The sequence below is a fragment of the Caretta caretta genome, chromosome 7 (assembly GCF_965140235.1).
Source record: "Caretta caretta isolate rCarCar2 chromosome 7, rCarCar1.hap1, whole genome shotgun sequence".
Taxonomy (NCBI): Eukaryota; Metazoa; Chordata; order Testudines; family Cheloniidae; genus Caretta; species Caretta caretta.
The window spans coordinates 24,510,711-24,530,122 of NC_134212.1; the positions used below are offsets into that span (position 1 = coordinate 24,510,711).

General features: G+C 47.8%; 1 protein-coding gene across 2 annotated transcripts in view; it reads right to left on the reverse strand.

The window, feature by feature from the left end:
- NCKIPSD (NCK interacting protein with SH3 domain) overlaps positions 1-12,040 on the reverse strand; it is a 100,214-nt gene extending 88,174 nt beyond the window's left edge. Inside the window, exon 1 of one of the 2 annotated variants that reach the window (XM_048857826.2) lies at positions 11,788-12,040. In XM_048857826.2, coding sequence (XP_048713783.2) covers positions 11,788-11,958 — 171 coding nt within the window. In that variant the 5' untranslated portion in view covers positions 11,959-12,040. Of the gene's footprint in view, positions 1-11,724 lie in introns of both variants that reach the window. The other variant, XM_048857825.2, reaches the window with a different exon arrangement.
- Between the last annotated feature and the right edge of the window lie 7,372 nt (positions 12,041-19,412).

The following is a 19,412-nucleotide window of genomic DNA, read 5'->3' on the forward strand; positions in this document are numbered from 1 at the left end:
AGCTTGGACGTGAAAACCTAGAGAGGTCCAGATGACGCACAAGTTATGGGCCTGCCTGACAGGCAGGATGGTGGTGTTATCCACAGTGATTGAGAACGGAGAAAGAGAAAGTGGCTTGGGAGAAGATTAAGAGTTGAATTTTAGCCTTTGAGCTTCAACCGGTGGCTACCCATCCACAAGGAGATGTCAGAAAGATTTTAATTTGGACAGCAGGAGATAGGTCTGGTGTACAGAGGTAGACAATAGAGCAGGGGTGGGCAAACTATGGCCCGCAGGCTGGATCCGGCCCCTCAGGGTGCTGATCTGGCTCGCAGGATTGCTCCCCATGGTGCCGCAGGCCCCGTGCCACTCTCAGAAGCGACCAGCACCACGGCCCTGGGGCCCCGGGGGGGAGGGGCAGAGGGCTCCGTGCATTGCCCTTGCTTCCAGGCACCACTCCCCGCAGCTCCCATTGGCCAGGAATGGGGAGCTTCGGGGGAGGTACCTGGAGGCGTGGCAAGGGCAGCACGCAGAGCCCTTTGGGCCCCCCCCGGGGCCACGCAGGGTCATGGTGCCAGCCGCTTCCTAGAGTGGCACCATGTGGGGCCAGGGCAGGCATGCAGGGAGCCTGGCCTGGCCTGGCCTGGCCTGGTGCACGCCGCTGCCACCCCAGAGCCACTTTAGGTAAGCAGTGCTGGGCCAGAGCCCAAACTCCTCCTGCACCCCACCCCCCAACTCTCTGCCCTGAGCCCCCTACCGTACCCCCATACACCCCAACCCCCTGCCCTCAGCCCCTGCCACATCCCAACCCCCTACCCTGAACCCCCTGCTGCACCCTGCACCCCTCCTGCACTCCTGCCCTGAGCCCCCTGCTGCACCCCGCACCCCTCCTGCACTTCTGCCGAGCCCCGCCGCAACCCTCTTGCGCCCAACTCCCTGCCCTGAGCCCCCTTCTGCACCCCAACCCCCTGCCCTGAGCCCCCTCATACAGCCCGCACCTCTCCTCTGCCCCAATCCCTTGCCCTGAGCCCTTTCCTGCACTCCGCACCCCCTCCCACATCCCGCACCCCCACCCCCACCCTGCATACAATTTCCTCACCCAGACGTGGCTCTCGGCCCAAAAAGTTTGCGCACCCCGTCCTAGAGTAAGCAGCATGGAGATTGCAGTTGAATTTGTGTTTGCAGAGATTAGCCAAAGCTGGAGGGAGAAGGGGACCAAAGGCAGATCCCTATGGAACTCCCATGAGGAGGCTCCTCCACTGAAGGATCAATTAAAGAGAAAACAGAACCAGGAGAAGACAGTTACAGAATGCCAGCACGAAGAGCAGGTCATCTGTGTCAAAGACAGTTAACAGGTCAGGAAGGATGAGGATGGGGTAGTGATTCTGAGAGCCAGCTCTGAAAAAGTCATAGAGACTTTGGCAAGAGCAGTTTCAGTGGTGTGCCAGAGGCAGAAGCCATACTGGAGAGAGTTCAGGATAGAATTTGGGGGAGACAGACTCCACAGAGCAATCATAAACAGTGTGTGCACCAAGCTTTGAGATGAAAGAGAGAAGGGAGATGGGGTAGTATCTGGAGAGGCAAATGGGGACAGGTTGGTTTTTTAAGATGGGAAAGACTAATGCTTGTTTGTACAGAGGGGAAAGAACCAGGGGAGAGTGAGAGGTCAAGGCAAAGAGTAAGGGAGGTGATGATAGTGGGTGTGAAGGTGATCAAGAGATCGAATGGGATCACTGGGGCAACAGCAAGGTTACAGAATATGAGAAACTTCTGCATCTGTCACAGGGGAAAAAGAGGCAACAGTTGTAGGAGAGGAAAGGAAGGCAAACCGAGAGACTTATAAAATTGACAAAACAGTATGTCTTAAAAAAACCATCAGAGATTCTATGTGGAGAGAGAACTGGAGTCAAGAGGACAAGAAGGTTTGAGAAAGTAGGTCAAAGGTGGCAGTTGGGAGCATGAGATTCAATTAAGCTGAAAAGTAAAGCTACTTAGCAAGGAAGGTGGCATAACTGAAGCTGCAGAAAACTAATTTGTAAGGGAGGAAGTCAATCTGGTGATCACTTCTGGCAGAAACTGTCTCAGCAGCCCGAAAGCAGGAGTGGCAGAAGTGGATGCTGGGGATGACCAGGGCTGGAGGTTGGCAGGACAAACCTTGTAATGAGGTAGAGGGACAACAGAGTCAAGGATGCAAGGATGCATGCAAGTAAAGCATGGAGAGAATCAACAACCACATCAACAGAAGCAAGGAAGAGACGGCAGGAAAGAGAGGGATGAAAGCATATGAGAAGTCATCAGTGCTGATGGAATGGAAGTCACAGAGAGGGCATGCGGGAGATGCTGATGGGCGATGCTGAAAGAGACCAGGAGCGAGCTGGACAGGGGGAATAGGGTAGCAGAGAGATAGAAAAAGCGGTGCTTAGCAAAGATCAGAGCCGTCCCTAGCAATTCTGGGGCCCTACACAGCCCCCCTCCCCCTCCGGGGGGGGCCCCCAAGACCTCTGTGGGGGGGGAGGGGAGAAGCAGGAGGGTGGCCCCAGGCCTCCACAGGGGAGGGAGTGGGTCTGGCTTGGGGAGTAAGGGGGAACCTCCCCAGCGCTCACCTGCAGCGCGGCTGAGGCCGGGTTGCTGCACTTCCCGCCCCCAGTGAGCGCAGCCCAAGCCCTGCTGCAGAACTCAGGGGAGTGGGGGCGGGGAAGGGGCAGGGGCTCTGGGGAAGAGCTGGACCGGCAGGGGCTGGAGCAGCATGCAGCTGCGCAGGGCACCACAAAATCTGGTACCCCAAATTTCCTCATGCCCTACGCAGCTGCGTACTTTGCGTATGGGTAAGGATGGCCCTGGCAAAGACCAATCAAGTGAGCGGTCGTTCTGGTGAGTGGGACAGTTGATCTAGGGAAGCAGGTTGAAGGAAGAGGTGAGGATGTGGAAACGTGAAGCTAGGGCGTTGGATGGGTCAGCAACAGGGAAATTAAAATCCCCAAGGATGTATGTGGGAGATTGTGAGGAGAGGAAGAGTGAGAGCCAGGAATTGAAATCAGAGAGGTAGGTCATGGGGAGGAATTGGGCAAACAGGGGATGACAGTGACATGGAGGGGGAGAGGAGAGACAAAGTCAGGTGCAGTGCTGTTCATGCTCTCTCTCATTAGAAGGGGGAAGAGAGAGGGAGAGGAGAAACCTAACATCCCCACCACGGTCTGACACAAGGGAGGGAGCATTAGAGGAAGAGAGGCCTCTATAAGAGAGGACAGCTGAAGAAGCAGTGTCAGACAAAGAGATCTAGATATCAGAGCCAGGAACTAGAGGTAGCGAGATACGAATCAGTCATAGATGGATATGGTTTCAAGAGAGGGAGTGAGCATTCCAGAAAGAGTAAGGGAGAAGGATTGGCATGAGGTCAGGAACAGCAACATAAGAGGGGTGGGGCTGGGTGTGGAAGGTACAGAAGAGGAGATGGAGAAAGGGCCAGGTTGGGGCATGTGACGATGTGACGCAGCAGGAAGGGGGGAGTGTTGACCTGGGAATGTGCCCTGGGGATTGGAGACCTGAGAGCCTGTAACCTGAGCCAGGAGGGGAAGGGGGAGGTAACACCTCTGCCCAGGAATGTGAAGACAGGCTGCAGAAGGGAGCCTGCTGGGGGGGTTTAGTTTCAGTTTGGGGCTGGGTGGAGGAACACAGGGAACCCCATGGCTGGGGTCTAAGCTCCCTGCTCCCCCAGAAGGACTTGACTGAGGGGTCCTGGGTGTACCCACAAGCTCTGTTTTGGACTGTGTTCCTGTTGTCCGATAAACCTTCTGTTTTACTGGCTGGCTGAGAGTCTCAGTGAATCCCAGGAAGAGGGGTGCAGGGCCTGGACTCCCCCACACTCCGTGACAGGGAAAATGTCACCAATGGTGAGGAGGAGGAAGGTGTGATGTGGGATAAGGATTTGTGTTGGTGGGAGGAGAGAGGGAGATTGGGATGGGGACAGAAAGAGGAGCTGGTTGAACTTGTTAGAACTGTAAAGGGGAGAGGGCAACAAGGAAGGGGAAATGGAGCCATGGGGGGAAATAGGGAAGATGGGGAAGAACAAAAGTTGTGATGGGGCATGGCGAGAGCAATGCACGAGTGGCAGATGGGTAAGATTACATTAGAAAAGCAGAGTGTGAAAGTTCTCATTCCATGCCTTCCACTAAAGCGATCACTGCAAATCTGCAGCAACAAATCTAATATTTCAAAGGCATTGGGAGGAGGGAGAGCTCAGTGGTTTGAGCACCGGCCTGCTAAACCCAGGGTTGTGAGTTCAATCCTTGAGGGGGCCATTTAGGGATCTGGGGCAAAAATTGAGGATTGGTCCGGCTTTGAGTAGGGGGTTGGACTGGATGACCTCCTGAGGTCCCTTCCAACCCTGATATTCTACGATTCATGAGATAACTCCTCCTTGGATAGGATTTGCCACTCCAGGTGAGACTAGAGGTCAATCAAATTCCAGTGTCTTGACACTAGCAGGGCCCAATACCAGATGCCTCTAGAGCAGTGTTTCTCAACCTTTTTGACACCAGGGACCGGCTTGCTGCCTTCCTAAACTATGTCACAGAGATCTCAGGGACTGGCGCCAGTCCATGGACCGGTCAATGAGAAACACTGCTCTAGAAAAAAGTAGTAGCCCCTCCCTGTAACAGGCTTGTCATTTCAGAGTCATACACTTAGCCAGCAACATCCTAGGAGAACCCTGTGATAGACTGACTGCCACAATACATCAGTCCAGGGCTCAGGGATTGCAACACCTGCCTCCTTAACCAAGTGTCCCTAGTAGTTCATATCTTACTGGAATTTTCTGTTCTTCACAGCTTATAAATGCCTTCACGGTAACCTTAAGAGGAAGGACAGAAATTATTCAGTTTCAGAGACAACAGGACAAAAAGGAATGACCAGAAACTAAAGGAGAAAGAGTTCAGGTGACATATTAGGGAAACATTTTTAAGAGTCAGTAGTTGGGTAGTGGAGGCACCCTGATTGCAGTGATATTAGAAGAGATTAGATAAAATGCTTCGCAGTCTACACGAATACAGCACTGTTGACATGAAGCCAACTCTGGGGTGGCAGGCAGGAATCAACTAGCACACAGCAACAAGCACAATAGTGGAATATGGGAGGGAAAGTGTTAGTTAAGAACATAAGGGCAAACCCTAACTCTTATGTAAATCAGCAGGAAATCATTAAAGTTGACACAAAGCAGACAGAATCCTACTTTTTAAAGTCTCCTCTTTAAGTCTCCCCCATATTCTGTAAGCTGCATGGAACCCATATTTTTCTGTGCTAGGAAGGATAAGGGCTGAGGTGACCCTGCCAGAAAGCTAGGTGTTGGAAACTTGAGGCTTGGATCTCTGGCCACTAGGGCTAGGTAACTATTCTCTACTTTATTCTCCAAGAAAGGAGAAGTTAGCCTTGCAAACTGCAGTGGGTCAGATTCCATGTACCAAGTGGCCTTTTCTGGCCTTGCAGTCTAGATGCTGCTAGTGTCGACTCCATCGTCCTCTCTGCTGGAGAGTAAGCAGTCTTCTAGTGCTGTGGTGGTTCAATCCAAACCTTCACAGGCTGGAAGCTGGAACTTGGAACAGTTCCAGATTCCCATTAAGTAATTACACATCTCACCATTATGATGATAACATATGGGCTCTTTAACCCAGTGAAAGGACCCTTGTTATTCATTACACTTAGCCTTCTCCCCTATTCAGCAGCCACTCTCTTCCCTGATACAGAGAATAAAACCTCTGCTCCAAAGGAAGCTTTTTAAATTGAATCTTTTACTACTTCATATAAGACTTCAAAAGTCTGATCTTCTGTAAAGAATGACTGTCTCCGACTGAAAAGCCAGCTCCAATTTAATCTCCATATTCTTCTGCTGCTCAGAAACCACTTAAGTGTCACCCATACAGTTTGTGACGAAAACTAAACCTCCTGCTAACTGGCTCCTTCCCATTTAATCAGAAGATATGAAGCTTTTGTGTTGATGATTTCAGTAAGAGAGCATCTGCCTGGCATTAGCTATTAGCAGCATTTGTCTCTGCTATGTCAATAACTCAAGGCAATTATCTTATGTGCCATTACTGGACGGCTCAGTGTCAAGTACAGATTCTCACTTGTTTTATCAGCAGCACCTGTTAGCAATGTTAGCAAGCAAAACTGTAACAAACTACAAAGCTATTTCAGAGTCTGCCAGCACCATTGTGAAATCTCTATTTGCAATTTAGAGCTCAGCCGAGGCTTCACATATAAGGTCTAAATTCAAGCAAGCAACCACTTCTGCTTCAAATTCTGTGCTTGTTCTTACGCAAAAGTAGGAGCGGACCCATTATCTCTCCCTCAGGCCTGATCTACACCTAAAAATTTATATAGGAAAAGCTATGTAGATTAGGGGAATGCTTTTTTTTTTTTTTTAAAAAAAACAAAACACAGAATAGCTATGCCAGTATAAACCCTAGCATAGAGGCAGTTTATATGGGCAAAAACGTGCCTTTGTCAGTATAGCTTATGTCTCTTGGAGAACTGGTGTAAACTGTGCCAACAGAAACACGTTTATGCCAGTATAAGCTACCTCTATGCTAGAATGGTTTGCCAGTATAGTTCTATATACATAGGTACGCCAGTAAAACTTTTCAAGTGTAGAAAAGACCTTGTTTATTTTTTGGGAACCTATCACTAGTATTTACCCCCCGAACGATTGAAATACTCTTTACCAATCCATAATATAGCCAACATAGAACTATAACAGTGAAAAACTTATAGAAATATCAACAGCAATTAAATGTTTTTTAACCAATCTGCCATTAACTGCAGTCAGTTGTAACCCTCAAATCACACCAGGCACCATGCATTCTTCCCTTCGCTTAGCCCACAACCTATTTTCTGAAGGCATCAGATGTCTCTAAAAAGAAGTTTGCTACTACATTTGAGTCTCCCTATTTCATGGCAATACCGTTTAAATTATTGGGATTAAAGTAGAAAATGTCAGCAATTTTGTAAGTAGAGGACACCAACAAACTAGAAACTTCACTTCAGTACTCTCTGGCAGCTTATGAAGAATATATTAAGAAGAGGAGTTGTTTTTAATATGGACTGCATCTTCTTCCTGAAGTAGTTAAGGTATGAATTTTCCACCTATGTTATAAATGAGGGAGGAGCCTGAAAATAAGAAATGACTTAAAAAGAAAGGTAATTCTCCTGGTACGGACAGTGCCAAGGAAAACTCACCTGCTCTCCGCAAAGGTTCCCCTTTGACATTATTTTAATTTCCTTGTTGTGAGTAAGATTCTTCTGGGAAGCATTAGCAGTATGAGATGTTTACTTCTTTTGACTGTGATTGTCGTGACATGTACTGCTTACCAACAACCTGACTGCACTATTAGTGAATCTGCTGACTTATGTTTGCAATGGTGACTCCTTCCATTGGCGACATGCTCTCTTTCCCTACTCAGTACACACTGTCACTAATCGTTAGCTTCATTATTCTTGCAGTGATCATGGTGACATTAATTACCTCTCGGCATCTTGTCATTAATTAGCATCAAACTTATTAAATAGAGATGTGGTGTGACTTGTTTGCATTCTTGTCTCAGACAGTCCAGTGAACTGTTTAAAGCCAAGCTTCAGTCAAAGAAAGTTTTTTCCATGTCAGTTCTACTTGGTTTACTGATTAGAGTCAAAATTTGCTTGTGACAGCTCTGAAAAGTTGACCTGAAAGCACTCTGAAATCATGGAAGGAGAGTCAGTCAACACAACTAAGCATTGTTGTAACCACAGAGCAGCCATTTGAATTTTATTCTGCCTCATGCATCATCAGCGTGATCACCAGTCAAGGTCTGGCTCCAGAACCTTTATTGACAAATACAGAGGTGGCAGAAAAAGCCCCATGCTATTTCCTGGTAACAGGTTGAAATAGCAGTTAGGAAAGTCGGGTTTGAACTAAAGGAGAACAAATATGAAGTACCAGAAGCCATTTTCATGGCTTGTCATAACCTTGCTTTCATATTCATTTTAATATTAAGTTATTAAACTATCAATACAACCATTCTGAAGCATCCTTCATGCCTGCAGCCTGAAAATACTTTACAGAGTTAAAAGCAAAACAGAAAGACAGAAAGGACAAAAAGGAGCTACATGAGCAGATGAAGCAAGAGACTGCAGAAAGAAATGGCATAAGAGGTAGGTTGGAGCAGGTCCATAGAGGATTTTTAAATATATATTGTTTTAAGTAGATTTTCTGCTTTGTAACTGCTGTGAAATATCTTAGCACCCAATTCTTACACACAAGTAATCTCATTGAAGTCTGACCATTGTCATGGATAAGGGTTGCAGGATAGGATCCTTATTCAAGGGCAAAGGTCTAATCTTAGTGTGACACTGGCAGACCGGGTGCCAGCTCTTGCCAAGGCTGTAGGCATCAGCTGAGCACTGACAAATTCATAGCTGGAAACCAGACCAGCTCACCTGTATGTTAGTATAGTTCAAGATAGGTGTCAGACTTATAAGAATGTGTTTAGACTCTATGGAATGCTTGTAAGTTGCTGCATGCATTAATTTCACTCATAATGTCTCTATCCCATGCTATAAGGTGATATGTAAGTTTTGCTTTACAATTGTAAAAATGCTTGCTCTGAACCTGTGGGGAATGGCCTACTGCACATCAAGAAGGACCATCAAAACTAAATGGGCCACTGTGGAACATCAGGATATAAAGACTTGGTTAATGTCCCTCTGAAACCCATGAAGGTGCTACGTGCAGGAGCCCGTCCCATCAGCTTGAATGCTGGAAGAAGGGGATAAAAACAGGGACATAAGAAGATGTTCTCGTTCTCTCTCTCATTTGCTGTTTGACCCTTACAGGGCTGGAGCTATGAAACAGAGGCAGAGAGGTCCTAGGTCAACCTGGGTTAGCCCTAAGACATTCAGTGTTGACAAGTGACAACAACTCTGTCATCTTTTAAAACCACAGACCGTAACTCATTTGTGTATATAGGTTTTCCTGCTTTAACCAGTAAATAACTAACTTCTTTTCCCTGGTTAATAAATCCTTAGTTTACTATAGGATTGGCTACAAGTGTTGTCTTTGGTGTGAGATCTGAGGTACAAACTGACCGAGGGTAAGTGACTGATCTCTTGGGACCGGAAACAACCTGAATCTTTTGTGACCTTTGGTGTATGGAAACCATCTATCACTAAGTCCAGCTTGCCTGAGTGGCAAGACAGACTGGAGTGCCCAATGGGACTGTCTGTGACTCCATGATAAGACGGTTCTAGTGCTTCAGAAGTTCACATCTGTTATTGGATTGGTGAAATCTAATTAGAGAACGTATCTCCAAGTCACTGAAATTATTTAGAAACAAATTTACTATTTTAATCACAAGACTAGAGATATATACACCAGCATATTAGAATAAATTGGTTTCTATTGATATTCTGGGCTGTATTTTCTCAGGGACACCAAAAATGTACCTGCAACACGTGCATATTTCTATACAGACTTATTTGGTGTATGCAATTTAGATATATTGTAGGCATCATTTCAAACCCCTGGGATTAGGAGGATAAAACACTTGATCCAAACTATACATATAACAAGTGTATTGCAAGATCCATGTTTTGCCCAGGAACCCTCCATTAAAACATGCTGTCACACCGTAAAAGAGGGCATACAGTTTTATCTTCTACAACACCAACAAAAATGTATGGGTTATCCTTGCTGTTGCGATTACTGCATAAGCCCTCATTACTCTGACTCCTATTAGGGTTGGAGAAGTCTGTCCTCTCATTTTCTATAATTATGAATGTCACTGACTTGACTATAATTACTGCCACTATCATTACAATTGGTTGTTCTGGCTTCTCTCCCAGCCCCCTCATCAGTGCTGGGACAGGCCTGTTATTAGCCCCTGTATTATTCTCTACATTAGTGGAATGGGTGTGATTGATGATCTCCTGCTAAACATTCTCACTTCTACACAGTAGTAGCTGTGAATAGTCATTCTCAAAACAATTATCTGCATATCTATTCTAACATACAGATTGTGATAACTGCATAATTTAAAAGCAACCCACATTGGTAACTCCAAATGTTATAAGCAGCATACAGCCTACCATCCACTCACTCATAGCTTCTGGAAGTAGACCAAGAATATATCTAGTCTCGCCAGTGTACTACTTCTCCTCCTCCTCATGCTCCCTGATGAGTGCAGGTGATAGGGAACCAGCACGTAACTACTTCTCCCATACTGATGTCCCCTGACTCCCTTGTCTTCTGACCAGTAACCATTATAGGTAGGGGCCAACACATAACCTGTGTCCTTAGAGTGAAGCCCCATATCTCTTCTCTTTGGTCCTGACCTACAGAAGTTCAGTGCACAGCTCACATCACCAGGTCAAAAAGAAAAGGAGTACTTGTGGCACCTTAGAGACTAACCAATTTATTTGAGCATGAGCTTTCGTGAGCTACAGCTCACTTCATCAGATGTATACCGTGGAAACTGCAGCAGACTTTATATACACACAGAGAATATGAAACAATACCTCCTCCCACCCCACTGTCCTGCTGGTAATAGCTTATCTAAAGTGATCAACAGGTGGGCCATTTCCAGCACAAATCCAGGTTCTCTCACCCACCACCCCCCCCACACAAATTCACTCTCCTGCTGGTGCTAGCCCATCCAAAGTGACAACTCTTTACATAATCAAGTCGGGCTATTTCCTGCATAGATCCAGATAGCCCGACTTGATTATGTAAAGAGTTGTCACTTTGGATGGGCTAGCACCAGCAGGAGAGTGAATTTGTGTGGGGGGGTGGAGGGTGAGAAAACCTGGATTTGTGCTGGAAATGGCCCACCTGTTGATCACTTTAGATAAGCTATTACCAGCAGGACAGTGGGGTGGGAGGAAGTATTGTTTCATATTCTCTGTGTGTATATAAAGTCTGCTGCAGTTTCCACGGTATAACATCTGATGAAGTGAGCTGTAGCTCACGAAAGCTCATGCTCAAATAAATTGGTTAGTCTCTAAGGTGCCACAAGTACTCCTTTTCTTTTTGCGAATACAGACTAACACGGCTGTTCCTCTATCACCAGGTCAGTGCTTCTTGGCCCTTGAGCACCAAAATGTCCAAAGTGTCACCTCTGCAAGACATAAGAAGCCCAACTCTCCAGGGTGGTGGTCCTCATACCTGCTCTTAGCCTCAAGATCCTATACTGATGCAGATAGGAGGAGTCACATCTCCCCTGGGCAGTACAAGCTGATCCAAGAACTTCATGACTATCATTTAACAAATCCTCTCTGGGGGACACAAGGCCCGTGCATGAACTGCCTTGCTAGTACAGCACCCCAGGACTTGTAACTTTTGAGGGAAGAGGCTAGCGCATAGCCCTTCCCCAGAAGACGTACCCTCTAAAGCCTGCACTCCAGAAGGTCAGATCAGTCAGTCTCTGAAGTACAGTCTCCCTGTTCTTCATGCTAAGCCTTGTCCTACAGAGGTAAGGGCCACGCTTCATCCTCAGATGGAGGACAGCCAGGATAGTGCCCAGCCCTGTACCTCCAACTGCTGGTCTGCAGCCACTGCAGGAGAGGGTCCCCCCCACACAGCCCGTAACCCGTGTCCGCCCCCCACACAGCCCGTCCCCCCCACACAGCCCCCCACAGCCCGTCGCGTGTGTCCCCCCCCCACAGCCCGTCCACCCCCACAGCGTGTCCGTCGCGTCCCTCTCCCCCGGGGAAAGGGCGCACCTGCCCCCGCCACGAGGCACCAAGCCCCATCGCCCCGGGGCCCCGCTCGCCCGCTGCCCTGACCTGCAGCCGCTGCAGGTAGGAGGCCGGCGCGTAGCCCGTCTCCCCGGAGCCGGCGCGGGTCACCAGCCACCAGTGCTGGTTGCTCCGCTCCAGCAGCAGGAAGGTCTCCCCGGCGGCGAGGGGCAGCGAGTTGGGCTCGGCGGAGCGGAAGCTGTACAGGGCCCGGTACATGGCGGCGGGCAGGAGGCCGGCGGCGCAACGCGGCCCCCAGGTGCCGGCTCTCGATGTCAACACACACCCACCCACCAACGCGCTGCGTCATCCATGCCTGTGACGTCACCGCGTAGCCCCGCCTCCTGGTCTGCCCTTCTGTTAGACGTGCGCGCCCCCTGCTGGACCGGCTTAGCGAGTCTGCTGCTCCCCGCGTGACTCTTGCCTGGGCATCCCTTCCCCCCCCCCCCCGCATGGGGTATCTCCGCCACCCTGCATGGCTCCTGCCTGGGGCATCTCCTCCCCCCCTGCATGGCTCCTGCCCCCCCGCCATGGATCAGCGGCAACCTCCACCCCATGGAGCAGCCCCTCACCCGCCACCCCACGTGGCTCCTGTGCCCCCAAGGGCATCCCCTCACCCCTCCACATAGCTTCTCCACCAGGTCATGCATCCGATGAAGTGGGTATCACCCATGAAAGCTTTTGCTCCAATACGTCTGTTAGTGTATAAGGTGCCACAGGACTCTTTGCTGCTTTTAGAGATCCAGACTAACACGGCTTCCCCTCTGATACAGCCAGGTCATTACTGTTTTCTGCCCCCACGCCAGGCATATGCCATTCTTCCCATGCCACATCACTCCCATCTCCTCCCCCAAGTCACATAATACCTCTGCCACCCCATCACCCCCTCGCAGCATATAAACCCTTTGCTGTGTGGCCACTGGCTACCATTGCCTTTCATCTGAGGATATCCCCACACTGAATCACTCTCACTGATTGCCCCCCTCCCTGCCTCCAGTGTCAAGCCACCATTCCCCTGGTGCCCTCCTCACCCCAGCTCCATGGACCCCAGTCACTACAGGGTGTTGTAGAGCCATGATTCTGGAATGTGGACATGAGTTTTATAAAATAAAAATTGGAATGGATTCCACCTCCTTTATGCTGCTCTGGCAGTGTAAACGGGCCGTGAGAGCCCCTGGGGGAACTACATGGTGCAGGAGTAGCATAGGTCTGACATATGTTGCCCTATGCTCCCCCAGCACCTTGCCACCCTTAGGGTAGGGGCGAAGGTGGGAGGGGTAGGAAGAGTGAGGCCACAGCACTTTGTACTCTGGCTATTTTGGAATGCAGAACACCCCATTGGACGCCCACTAAGTTACTATAAGTTAGATCATCCTCCACGGTTGGGGACAAATATTAGGATGTATACGGCATGAGATAGGGAATAATACAGAAAAAAATACAATACCATTATATAAATCAAAGGTTCACTCTTGTCTGGTATGCCCTGTGCAGTATTGATCACCCCATCTCAAAAATACTACTGCAGAATATTGCAGGTTCAGAGCAAACAAGGAGAGTGATCAAGGAGCTAGAAAAACTCTCACAGGAAGAGAGCTTGAGAAGATTGGGATATTTACCTTAGAAAGGAGATGAAGAAGAGGGGACATGATATAAGTATATACCATTACAGACATAACAGTGATGTTAAAAGAACATTAATAAAGTTAATTCAGCCCCCTTGTGCATCTGCATTGCAATACAGTCTTTAATTGCATAATCACGCAGTATTTTCTCCACCAGAACCCTGCCTCATTTAGTGCATAGGCTGGATGCATAGTGCTCACTGAATGAGCAGCTATTCAGTATTTGTCTTTTCCTTGTTCAATTGTGGCCCTAGGCTTTATTTACTGCATGTTATTCAAACGTTGCTCTGAAGACAGATTTATTGGTTTCCTCATGGGTTTTTCTACAGTACTCATCACTATAGCATCTGAGTGCTGCACAAATATTAATTTATTTTCACAACTGCCTTGTCCGATGATTAGGTATTACTATCCCCATTTTACAGATGGGAGCTGAGGCACAGAGAGATTAAGGTCAAAAGTAGAGCTGAGCAGATGGATACAGGATTTTCTGTTCTGTTCAAAAGTCCAAGATTTTGAAAAAAAAATTAATTCCTTAGCAGAACAGGAGAAAAAACATCTCAGAAGTTTTCATAGAATGGCTGTATGGATGGCAGCCTGCCTGCCACCTTGGAGGGCAGCCCAGGAAGCTGGCCAGGGGGGAGACTGGCCACTCACCTCCCCGAGACGGTGGGGGGTCCCTGGGTTCCACTTTTTTGCGCAATGCACAATTAATTTGTGCAACACACTGCCAAAGATTGTCACTGAAACCAAGAACTTGGCCTAATTCAAAGAGGGACTGGACATTTATATGGATAGAAAGAATATCCAATTATTGTAGTTAAAATAAAATAAAATGAAGCAGGGATATAAAACTTCTTGCTTTAACGTTGAAGTCAACCTCTACCCATTACAAGTAGGGAACTGGCCTAGCTGGAATTAGGGTCTGATTCAGTGTGGCAATTACTTTGTTCTGAAATCAGTCTCTCACCCATTCTACCCAGGCAGGGGCTGCTGTCAGGTACATTTAGGAAGTAATATTGTGTAATATGGCAGGAGTCTTATCATTCAATGACACAAAATCACTTAAAATGAGACAATGTTCAAAGAACAGCGAGTAGCACACAATGCAAAAAATACAGTGGAAATGAAGCAGTCTTTGGTTTGATGAATACCCAGCAGAGGGCAGTAAAGATTCATGAAACAATCAGGTCTCCGAGTAGCAGCCGCCTGTGTCTGTATCCACAAAAAGAACAGGAAAGGAGTACTTGTGGCACCTTAGAGACTAACCAATTTATTTGAGCATGAGCTTTCGTGAGCTACAGCTCACTTCATCGGATGCATGCCGTGGAAACTGCAGCAGACTTTATTTATACACAGAGAATATGAAAAAATACCTCCTCCCACCCCACTGTCCTGCTGGTAATAGCTTATCTAAAGTGATCATCAGGTGGGCCATTTCCAGCACAAATCCAGCACCTGGATTTGTGCTGGAAATGGCCCACCTGATGATCACTTTAGATAAGCTATTACCAGCAGGACAGTGGGGTGGGAGGAGGTATTTTTTCATATTCTCTGTGTATAAATAAAGTCTGCTGCAGTTTCCACGGCATGCATCCGATGAAGTGAGCTGTAGCTCACGAAAGCTCATGCTCAAATAAATTGGTTAGTCTCTAAGGTGCCACAAGTACTCCTTTTCTTTTTGCGAATACAGACTAACACGGCTGTTACTCTGAAAAAAGAACAGGAGTACTTGTGGCACCTTAGAGACGAACAAATTTATTTGAGCATAAGCTTTTGTGAGCTACAGCTCACTTCATCGGATGCATTCAGTTCATTTTCAGTTTTCTGTACTAGTACTTAGAACACAATGGGCCCAACTATGCCCTGAGATTCATGGAGTTAACCAGATGTGTGCAAGCAGATCAAAGGGTGGGACTGGGCCCAGTGCATCAAAGCACACCTGTGCTCCTTGGTTTATTCCCAGCGTTGAGACTCCTATTTAATTCCCCACTTTATATGTTCATCCCAATTCTTTTGCCTGACTCTTATCTTCATCTCCTTTGCATGCTCCCTTGTTTTGAGCCTTCTACAGTGCTGGCCCCTCTAACAAACAGTCTCCCCAACAGATATCTCCTTTCTCCTTCAAATCCTTCCTTAGAAGCCACCTCTTTAAACAGCCCCTTCTCATCATTAATAATCCCAACATACTCCCCCTCCTATCTGCTGCATTGTCTTATTGGTCGCAATGTTGTTGTAGCTATGTTTGTCCCAGTATATGAGAGAGACAAAGTGGGTGAGGTAATATCTTATATTGGACCATCTTCTCTTGGTGAAAAAGACACCAAAGTTGATCCACTTCACCTGCCCTGTCACTGTCTGTATTGTCTTATTCACACAGTAAGAACTTGGTTTGCACAGCTTCTTACTGGCCTCCATGGGATTTTTGCATGCTCAGCATCTTTCATGGTAGGGAGCATGTAAATTAACTTCTCCATAGGACTAAGGTGATAATCACTACATGCGTTCTAGAGATGCGCCAGGTCACTACTGAACCATGTAAAGGAGAATTGCTTTTAGCCGCTATCTTTTGAACGACATCAGATAATCAATTAAAGGCTAAGAACCTCATTCAGGCTTTTGCTACTTCTGATACTTTACAGTTTGAGACCCTGGAAATTGCCCCAGTTTGACTAAGTAGATTCCAAATGGACTGAGTGAAATGAATGCCTTGCACTCACCCCTCTGGTGTGAAATCTTCACTTGGTTTCTGAGTGCCTTCTATCGACTTTCTTAAACCAGCTTAAGAGTGTCCACATGAAAGGGCTGCACTGATTTAATTACATCCATTTTAGGGTGATCAGATGTCCCAATTTTATAGGGACAGTCCCAATTTTTGGATCTTTTTCTTATTTAAGCTCCTATTACCCCCCCACCCCCTGTCCTGATTTTTCACATTTACTGTCTTGTCACCCCAATCCATTGGGAAACTGATTTAGTGCAAGTTGTCTGTGTAGATCAGCCCTGAGTCAGTACGGCTCATTCAGCTCTCACACAGGGCAAAGACAGAATCGTTTCATGGCAGTCAGAGGACCCCACCCTATGGCACAGACAGCAGGCTCTGGTCCCATTTGTTTTATTGTGACCCTTGAGCCAATTCTCTCTTGGGTATAAATGTGGGTGACCGATGAACCAAAAAGTTCCCCCTCTTGGTGGGTTGTGAAAGGGAAAGTGTGTAAGAAGGCACTCATCTGCCACTTAGCCCTTTATATGATCTCACTAGTATTTAAAAAAAAAAACAGCCAAGATTAAAATAGCCGAATGCACAAGGCCAGCCAGCTCCTCAGCTAGGTTTTCCTCAAGAGAGGGGCTGAGCTAATGACAGAATGAAAGCCTGGGGGAAGGCCAGAGGTTAGCTTTGTCTCTTGGGAACATTAGACTCTGTTTAGTGCAGACTTACATATTGCTGTGGAATCTGCTAAGAGCTGGGTTTGGATTATCATTTTAATGTTTTTTACTCCACCAGTGTGTAAAAGAGGCAATGGGAGAGGAAAGGAGGAATCTGGTTGTCAGCTGAAGGCTCCCCTGCATGTAGTGATCCAGTAGGTCAGGCATGGAAGCAGCAAAAATGAAGCAAGTATTTCGTCAAAGCAGCAAAGCCCTTTGAGCACGCAGTTCTTCACTGGATCCCTCCCTGTACCTCTCAGGGTATGTCTACACTTTGAGCTAGGGGTGTGAATCTCACACTAGCTGAGATTGAGCCAGTTAAAGGGTAGCTGTGGCTGCACAGCCGGAGGGAGGGCACATACCCACCAGGGACCCCAGGCACATAGTCAAGGCAGCTAGCCCTTCCTGTTGCTTGTACTGTTGTGGCTACACTCTATTTTAGCATGCTAGCTCACTGAGAGTTAGCGCCTGTGTCCTTGAGCTACGAATCACACCCCCAGCTCCAAATGTAGACACATCCTCAGAGGGTAGGTCTACTCTGCAGTCAGGGGTGACTGCAGCAAGTGTAGACGCACGCAAGCTAACTTTATTCTGGCTAGATCCAAGCTAGCTCTAGTAACAACAGCAGTGAAGCAGCAGCAGCATTGATTGCTCGAGTGTTCATCCAGGGTCCTGGGCAGGCAGGGCTAGCCCATGCAGCGGCCTGTGCTGCCCTACCTTCACTGCTGTTGTTACTTGAGCCAGCTTTGAGCTAGCTAGAATAAAGTTAGCTCGGGTACATCTACGCTTGCTGCAGTAGCCCCTCCTGAGTGCAGGGTAAACATACCCAGATCGCTCGGCCCGCTGCACTGTTCAGAGCCTGCCAAGGGGTCACAGATGAAGCAGAACCAACCTTAACACTTGTACAATGCAGTAGTTCTCAACGTTTCCATACCACAACCTCACGTTACAAAAGAATAAACCTTTGGGACCCCTGTCCCAGCTAGCCCTCAAGGAAAAGTGGGTGGCCATGACTGCCTGGGCGAGACCCCGTGTGGTAATGCTTTACAACTGCTACCAGTGAACAAGGAATGTCTCCTTGCCCTGCTCTGAGGCTGGGGTAGGGGAGAGCATTGCATCTGTCCTGGCAGTAAGCTTGCAGCCCTCTGGAGAAGGGCAGAGATCTGCTATAACTGCACTCTTTGCTGTTTGTTATTATTGCTCTCTGACTTCTTTCTAAAATGCCACTCCCTCTCATGTGCACTTGCACACACCAAGCCCAGGAGCTTCACAAAGGGCCTGTAGGACACAAATAGGAGTTTCCACGTGGTGAACCCCAACTCTCACCTGACAGCACAACAGCAAGGGGCTTGGATCACAGCTAATTCCCCCAGCCCAGGGGCTGTGTGCATGCAAAGGGACAAAAACCTTACCTCACACAGCTAGCATAACAAACCCAATCCCCCTCAGCACTGGGGCATGGAGAAGGGGGTGACAGCAAGACCAGCAAAACGAGGGCAATTTCCCCCACTGATGGGGGGAGATCAGTTCCCTTTAAAAAACACAAAGAATGAAATGATAAAGTCTGCACTGGTCTCTGCCCAAACACCCAGCCCTCTTCCGATAAAGCTGGATTTCACCCAGACCCCTGGAGGTTTGCCTGCCTTTTCCCAGCACTGCAGATCAGCCAAGGGTTTGTGTGTAAATGAAGCTCTGTCACTGCCAGCTCTGGTGCCGGAGAGGCCACAGTGCAGCCTGGTGGAAGTGCACCGCAGGTAAAGGGCACAAAGCACTCTATGAGCGGTCATTAGTGACACCTGACAAGACAATTCCCGTAACTGGAATGTTACGCTCACTGATTACAGCCCGTTTAGGAAGGATTGAATGGGTGAAAGAGGTGTGTGTGTGGAAGCACCAGTCCTGATATTAGTTATTGATAATACAGATCCTCAGGATCTTGAATAAATATGGATCCACGTGCTGGCTAACAAAAGCCAAGGTGGGAGTGCTTAGTCTAATGGATAAAGATGAACTGATCACTGGACTGGAAATTGGTGATTGCCTCGGCCTCTTTAATCTAGCGGAGAAAGACACAACAAGAAAGAAAGGCTGGAAGTTAAAACCAGACAAATTCAGATTAGTAATAAGGCATCATTTTTTATTTCTTTTTTTAAGAGATGGTGATTAACCACTGGACCAAACTGCTAAGGGAAGGGGTGGGTCCTTCCATCTCAAGACTTCAGATCAAGGCTGGTTGCCTTTCTGGAAGATATACTTTAGTCAAACACAAGTTACTGGGCTGTGTGTGGGGGTATCTGGTGAAATCCTAGGGCTGTGATATACAGGAGGTCAGACTAGATGGCCTAGTGGTCCCTTTTGGCCTTAAAGCCTATGACTCTGAGGCAGCAGTGCAGGATCAGAGCAATGCAAGTTCCTGGTGTGTTGGGGAGATGGCCACTGTGCTGCTATTTCCTGTCTTTGAAGATTTAAACCCTGGTTTGGGGGAGGATTTTTGCCGGCTGTAGTAGCAATGAGTGACCTGGGACCTCTGCTGTGTTGGTTGGGCCTGATCCCCACACTGTGTCGCACAAATCCTTCGTGAGCTGCCTTGCCCCTTGAGCCTGCTCACCCCTCCCGGGAGCC